This window comes from Aplysia californica, unplaced genomic scaffold (assembly GCF_000002075.1).
Source record: "Aplysia californica isolate F4 #8 unplaced genomic scaffold, AplCal3.0 scaffold00029, whole genome shotgun sequence".
Taxonomy (NCBI): domain Eukaryota; kingdom Metazoa; phylum Mollusca; class Gastropoda; order Aplysiida; family Aplysiidae; genus Aplysia; species Aplysia californica.
The window spans coordinates 820,538-828,403 of NW_004797299.1; the positions used below are offsets into that span (position 1 = coordinate 820,538).

The following is a 7,866-nucleotide window of genomic DNA, read 5'->3' on the forward strand; positions in this document are numbered from 1 at the left end:
TATTCCTGTCTGTATTATGTTAAAAGAATACAATCATGTAATTAATTATCAGGCACACATCATCATAATAATATTATTATTCACAGCCACGTTTGCACTTCTGACTACTGCGTGCGATATACTGCTAGAAACTACTACCTTTGTTTGTACAATTTATTCAGTAGACAGTTTTCACAACAGAAAATAAGACGCACTAAAAAAACCGCCAGACAAGAACTTTAATGGGAAAGAATTTTGTTGAAAGAGATGCTATGATCACATTTTATTTTCACCACCCTTCATCAAACCTGATTACCTCCCTCACCTCCACCCCATCAATAAAAAAAAAATTCAGCCCCTGGTAGTTTAACTGAAAAGCTGCACCATTTTAAAAAACCCGCCTCACCATGAGAGGATCGTTGCAGGTATAAAGGAAAATCTGGAGAACAGCTTTATGTTGGCTAGCAACACGACGCTTCCGGGAATGAGCCAGATGAGGGTGTTGCATTGAAAGGCCTATTGTTTTCCATCATGGCAGCTTCTTGTCTCGGGGCTTTTGGCTCCTACAAACTTCAATACTCGCGTTACCTCAAAGATAGATTAGAGCGAGAAAGAACAGAGGCCCCGGCACAGAACGAAACAGTGTGGGTTACAAAGCGATACGCTCCTACGGGTGAGATATCCTTGTTTTATTTATTCATTGTGACATGTGAATGTATTTTAAAAGTTTTGGATTATCTTGTTTTCCTGACTTAGTCTAGATCTACAACGTGATGGTTGTCATCTTTAAAAATCTAAAGATTGGATTTATTATGCTGGCCTTTTCTTAGACTGCATTCTGGAGTGCTTTGAGCCTGATCAATTATAATTAGTGCCCTACATCATAATATATCTTACTTAGTATAGTTGCTTAAGCTGGAGTGCCTGCCTTTTTAAAAGTAATAATTGACAACTTTCCTTTGTTTTTAAGTTTAGAAATGTTTTCACAGTTAATGCCACTAATTATTACACAAGATCAACACAATGAAATGAATTAAAATTATTTTCTCTCTAAGCCAGAGCGTGCCTATTTTGCTGATAACAAATTTCTTTTTCCATTCGTTCTGTTGTGTTCTTGAATCATTGTTATTGACAACAATAGCATTTTTTGATGCTCAGTTTCATGACACTTTAGCATACAATAATGAAACAAAAGATTTTCTGTATCGTTATACAAGTGCCTGATAATAATTCCAGTTATCCCCCCTCCCCATCCAAAAAATAGATAAATGAATAAAGAAGGAAAAAGTCAACAATTTAACACTGTACGTTGAATATATAGGCCTACTATATGATAATATATCTAGGCCTACTCTTTTCAGAGAAGTGTGGCATCTTGTAAGTTAAGATTTAACTGGCATCCTTTTGAAAGTGTCCAAAATGGTCAAATGCATGAATGTCGGAATATTCATGTACCTAATATATATAATTTATTGTTGTCTGTTCCCATCTCTACAGATGAACGAGTGATTGCTCCTGTTCCAAGGCACAAACATGTGGTACCCACCCGGGCCAGCTATCTGCGTACAGGAGATATTCACTGGATCCCCGTCTCTGATCCTCCTCTCTCAAGTTTCAATAGACCGTCTGGACCTCCAATGAATGTTGTTTATGTATCTCATCCAGGTATGCCACTAAATCTTTTTCTGTTGCCAAAACAACTTGTTTTGGTATGTTCATTCTCATAATTGTATTTGTATACTGTCGAACTTGCTCTAATGGCAACCTGCATTTAAAGACAAGTCACCTGTACTAGTGGTTGCTTCCCTCTCAATAGCATACAGTCAAACCTCAATGTACCACCCCCCGTTGTACAGCCAGACCCGCTTAAAATTTTCACCAGTGCCAAAGTATGAGACTGGCCACAGTTTGCCTCCAGTCTATCACTGGTCAAGATGGCAATCGTAGCTATCCCGTTATACTGTCAGCCCCGCTTTACTATCAACTTTATTTTCGTCCCAAGCTAGGCGGTATAACGAGGTTTGATAATGGACAGAATGCGAAAACTACACTGTAAGAGGCCAACTTCTAGATAACATTCATGCCGTTAACGAGAACAGCATAAGTATAGTAAGAACGTCAGAGGAACTCAATGAATGATTCGAGATAATATCCGGAGTAAGACAAGGTTGTGTCTTATCACCACTACTATTTATCATATGGATAGAATTACAAAAGAGGCCTACACAGAACCAGACACCATAAACGAATTACTCTTCACTGACGACTAAAGCCTGGCACACAAAGATTAACAAAGTTTCCTACACCACACCACAAGATTAAACGAAGAATGTAACAATTATGACCTGAAGATCAACATCAACAAAACTGAGACAATGAAAGTAAGAAGAAATCCAGGACCTCTCAGGATACACATCAACAGCAAGTTTTTCTTTTTTTTTGTCATTTCCTTGATAGAATTTAATTTTATCTGACAAATAACCAGTTCCCAAGTCAAGGCTCAGTTTTGACTGCTCTCATTTTCTTTTATTTTCTCAAAATTAAAAAGAATCATTCAAGCGCTCTTGGAATGATGTTGACAATATAATATTTGTGATATTATGTAGTGTACTGTCTCTGTTTCTGTTTGGTTCATTATCTTTTGTTATCTTTGAACTAATCTCTAGTCTTTGAACTGGACCTTAGAATTGATCTAATTGTGTTAAGTTGAATATTCAAGCACAAACAGAATCAATTCATATGCTTTTGCTTCTTCCTCAAGCCACAAGATCTGAAGAATGGTCTACCCTGAGACAGATGCTGCCTTCATATGGCAATGTGTGGAGAGTGGACCAGCCCAACTGGGGCACCGCCTCAGGACCTCCCCCAACACCTCTCCCACGGTTAACTGGTCGCCTACCTCACGTCAACAGCTGCATGACAAAGTAAGTTTTCTTCTTTCAGATGTGGGCGAAGGTGTGTCTGTATGTGTGTTTTTGTCCGTGTGTGCATGCGTGGGTGTGTGTGTGCATGCATGTGTGTGTGTGTGTGTGTGTGTGTGTGTCTGTGTATGTGTGTATGTGTGTGTGTGTAAGGGTGTGTGTGTGTGTGAGTGTGTGTGTGTGTATTTGGGTTGGTGATGTTGGCAGATGTTTGATGTTACTTATGGTTCTAATTTGTGGCCTAAAATGGCTTAAATCCTCAAGGTTGTATTGAGACATGTTTTATCTACTGTATTTAACTTTAACTCTTTCAGCTCTGATCTCTTGGTGATGTATTTTTGTTACTGTTCTGATAACAACTGTCCTGTTGTTATAGCTGTACCTGTAACCCTTACCACTATGATGAGCATGCTTTTTAGTGCCAAAAGCAGAGATTTCCTTGTAAAGGTAAAGTTGTGGCATGACTACTCTTACAATTTTGACATTTATTCACCAATTAATAGTTACCATAGCTTTATTGTTTGTATACATGCATGGGGAATATACATCTGCAGTGAAGAATAGTGTCGTATTGTAATGTAATAGTGAACTCTGATTACTCTATAGCCTATATTCTTATTTATTTACTTAGCACATGAAGCACATATTTCATTAACTGTAAAGTATCCACTTATCTGTCTGTACTGAATACATCAGGAATTTCTTGAATAAAGGAATCTCAATCATCAGTTGGTGTCTGTCCGTACACTAGTCGCTTATGGAGGTATACCCTGTAAATTAAAAATATACAATAGGACCTGCTGTTGCGGTGACCTGCATAAGACAATCACCTGTACAAATGGCCAGACAGCCATCTGTCTAGTATAGCCTCTTTTTTCCTCGACATTGGGTGGCTGTCTTCAACAGTTTTTACTAGTATTAAATATTTACCATTGTAAATACTTTTATACATAGTTATAAGCAGTAAGTGCTAAATATGTTATTAAGTATGTGCCTTAAGAAATGCTCTTTTATCAAGTTATACATGGTAAGTGAAAATTGATTAAATATTTTGAACTACAGTAAACAATTTTTCTATGGGGTGAAAGAAGTTTTGATTTTTTTCTTTCTATCCATCAGGTACGTTGATGACATGCACAAGACACACAGACAGTTCAAGCATTGCTGAGAGGTGGCAGTTGTTGTCCTTTGTGACCCTGTCTTTGCAGTGACTCAAGTGCGGTCAGAATGATCAGTTGCTTCTGTAGCTTGGCCTTAAGTCATTTTCACGTACACAGCATTTGTATTTGCCTTTTGACACCTTTATACATTTTTAACGTCACTTGTGCCTCCATTACTTTTTAAAGAATTGCTGCTGGGAGGAAAAATGTCAGTAAAAATCCTTTCAAACACTGAAAGTTGTCAGGGTTTCTACTAAATGATGAGAAATTATAGCCGACATTTGTCTCAGATCAAGCATGTACAGATGGCCAGTTAGCTCTATCATAAATTGTGACAAAACGAAAACACCCATTTTGAGGAATTCCATCTCCTCACTTCCTGTCCATCTCAAAGATCATAAGAACATCTACCAATGAAAGGATGCCTGTGGTCAATAGTTGTTTTGTTTTTTTCCTCTTTTGTTTTAAGCTATGAATAAGACACTGATTTCCTTGTGACCGTAAGGAAAATGGACTTTAAAAAATCAACCCTGTTGTTGTTTATTAGCATTATAATGTAGAATGAGATTATTTTGCACTGTTGATTGTGTTGACTCTACACTTGGTATCTATTCACTTTGGATGCCGTTGTTATGAACAGTATCGGAAACCTTTTAAATACGGTAACTTAAATGTTCATTGTCAGTATTAATTTGATGCTGTTGCTTGCCTTTTGTCATTTATCAAAATTTGGAAGTTACTCACCGAAAGGAGATTGAAAAATTGTGAATTTCTGTGTAATTCAGTGCCTCACTCAGAGCTTTTCCAGATAAACGGTATTGATTAGATTGATGTCCATTCGAGCAACAGGACATTTCCAAACTTTGTACATATTTGACAAGCCTTGTAGTTGTCAGCATTCCAATACTATATTGCTAACAGAGTATTTGACATCTTTTTGTAATTGTCTCAGAACCCCTTTAGGGTCGTCTTTCATATATATATATATTGCTCTGTATACACTAAACAGTATTACGTGCATGGACAAGTTGAATCTTTAGATGGAAGAGTAGTCTTTTCTATGTCACATCAGATGACTTTTTTTCTACAATTTTAGTACGTCTTCAAACATGTTAATAAAACTTGGAATAGAATGTGATTATGATATTGTTCCTGCATTTTTCCCATTCATCATCACATTTCTTCACTTTTATTGCAAAATGTAAAGTAAAAGTAAAGTTGTTCCCGCATCCAATCCGGACATTGGGGATTGGCTTGTTAGTGAGACAACTTCCTGGGCCTTCGTCATATTGTGGTAGGGTGGCCAGTTCCTTTCCACGCCGCCTTTACTTCCCCAACTCAAAGTCATGTACCCATTACTGCTGGGTGGGCAGGAGGGGGCGAAAGAAATCCATGGCCGAATCAAGGCTCGAACGCGGACTTTCCGCTTCGGAGACAAGCGCACAACCGCTCCGCCACCGCACCCTCTTTGCAAAAAGTACTAAGGCTTATTAGGATTGGGACTTTCCTTTCATGAACGGTAAGAAGATGACTTTTCTCTGTCCAGTTTATTATAACTCCACTGTTCAGCTTGAATTCAAAAAGGAAATTCAACATGTTGGAGAGAGCATAAATGCTTTAAGGCCCTTCTGAACTTTTATTTATAGTATTAACTTTGTTGACTCTTTTGGGTCGTAGCGGACGCATTTGTCTGACCAGCAACAAACCAAAGGCAATGTGGCGGCACATTGGGAACTGTAATGCACAAATCATTTACACACATTTACATCAAACTCTACGCATGTTCTAATTTGCCATTCTAAATTTCAGATAAAGAAAGCTGAATTGAAATATTATATGTAGAAATAACAATTATGCTTCATTTAAAGAAATACACTGAAACAATGCGTCTTCAAAGAGTTAAGAAATAACATATGTGAGGCATCATGGCAAAATCAGGCGCTCATTGAAATAATGAAATTGAAAAAAAAACTGCATTTTCCCACTGGATGGGCAATTTTGATTCAATATTTTTTCAGGATCAATACCTTATAATATGTCCATTTGAAAACAAATATTCTTTTGAATTTTACTGAAAATCGTTGATCAAGGACACAGACAAATGTAAATTTGCAGTTTACAAGGACACTCAAGCTTTGGAAGTCACCAACATTTGACAACCATTTTCTCGCCGATTTTACTTCTGAGGACATCGGGCAACCCCCACCTCATTCAGTTACAAAAATCTCAACTTCTATTCAAGAGAGACGAGTATTTTTTTCATCAAAATCAAGACAAGTTAACAGACTTTAAGATTATACCAACAACTCCATATCCCCAAAAATTGAGGAGCGCCAGATTCCACCACGTCGTGACACATCATAATATTTTTTTTCCTGAAAGTTTACCCTGCACCAAATCAATTGCTTCTGCACTTGGACTTTTCAGGTTTGTCAGATTTGGGTAGGGATTTACTTAGAATTTTTTCAAGGAGGCTGGCTCAGATCTGTTCTTCTTTTAATCTTAGTAGAGGTTTTACGGCGCTCACAACTGCATACGGTCATATGAGCGCCAAAAGATTAGAGGTGTTACAAGAGAGTAACAAACATAAAAAAGAAGAAGGGTACATAACGACGATAGATGTTTGATAGGAAAGAAGAAACAGACCACACCAGAGCACCCGCCAACCACCCGCATATTCTTCTTTAACTTTCAACTATACCTTTATAATTATATTATAGGGCTACAGATGCCTCCGACCGGTACCTCCAAGGGGGCTGACAAACCCAAATATTGAGCCCAAATAACTTGTTAAAGTTTTATGTTATTAGAAGAGAAGAAATAAGTTAAATCACCTCGTACACAGAATAGATTTTATTTTCAAGAAATCACAGTGAACAAAGATACACAGTTACGTAGAACACGCTCTTTATGTACATTATTTAACATTGGTTGTGCTGAGTATTCAAACATATCTTGGTTTGTTATGGACAAATCGTAAATGGTCCTCCAAACCCTATGGAGTTACTTAGGAGCTGGGTGTCTCCGCTGTAATAACAGTCTACAAACAACTGGATGACGCGGGTCAAGAGATGGGAAAACTTATGAAAAACATCACAGGTTCCTACATACATGTAATCAAAAGGTGATTCAAACCAGTTCTGGAAACTGCTGTCCAGTGTGACAGTTATATAAACAGTGCTTCGAATGTACATTGTTAATTATTGGACAGCTTTTCTGCAGAGTAGTCGATTTACTGAACTCTTGAAAATACAAAGTGTTATATAGAATGACATTGTATTTGTATAGTCTGGGTCTTTGCACCTCCCTGGTACCAGCACCTGTGGTGAAGTAGTAGCTGCTTTACCGTCGCGCACAAAAGACATGAGTTTGATTCCCTTTTGGGGAGAATTTTATCGAGTATAATATATCTCTGCTAGGACATTGCTTTTCTCTTAGCCCAGGCTGACCCTGACAAGCAAAGTCAAAACAGCCTTCCTCCTAAATGATCTATATCGTGTCAATGGAAGCGTAAAACATCTTACGATTACAATGACAATTTTTACCTCTTTTGACAGGGTGAAGGTAGTAATTTAACTTGAGAGGGACAATGCCTTCATTTTAACATGCAAATAATGATATCTGATAAGCTTGAAGCACAATGAGTGGAGAGGTATATTTTTTTAATTACTGAAGAATGTCTCCTCTAGAGATTCAACACTGAATCGGTCATACCATGGCACAGTGTAATGCTTATACATAATAATAAGTGCTTTTCTGTACATATATATATAACACTGTATGTGTGTGTGTGTGTGTGTGTGTGT

General features: G+C 37.6%; 1 protein-coding gene across 3 annotated transcripts in view; it reads left to right on the top strand.

Moving 5' to 3' along the window:
- The window catches only part of LOC101863238, a 6,779-nt gene extending 1,581 nt beyond the window's left edge, over positions 1 to 5,198 (top strand). Inside the window, exons 2-5 of one of the 3 annotated variants that reach the window (XR_004859455.1) lie at positions 518 to 652; positions 1,477 to 1,644; positions 2,741 to 2,903; positions 4,020 to 5,198. Coding sequence is in view for 2 of the 3 variants with exons in the window: in XM_035973680.1 (XP_035829573.1) it covers positions 511 to 652; positions 1,477 to 1,644; positions 2,741 to 2,903; positions 4,020 to 4,068 (522 nt within the window). In the remaining variant the exon portion in view is untranslated. Of the gene's footprint in view, positions 1 to 76; positions 653 to 1,476; positions 1,645 to 2,740; positions 2,904 to 4,019 lie in introns of those variants that run through there. The other 2 variants (XM_035973680.1, XM_005091375.3) reach the window with 2 other exon arrangements.
- The last annotated feature ends 2,668 nt before the right edge of the window (positions 5,199 to 7,866 follow it).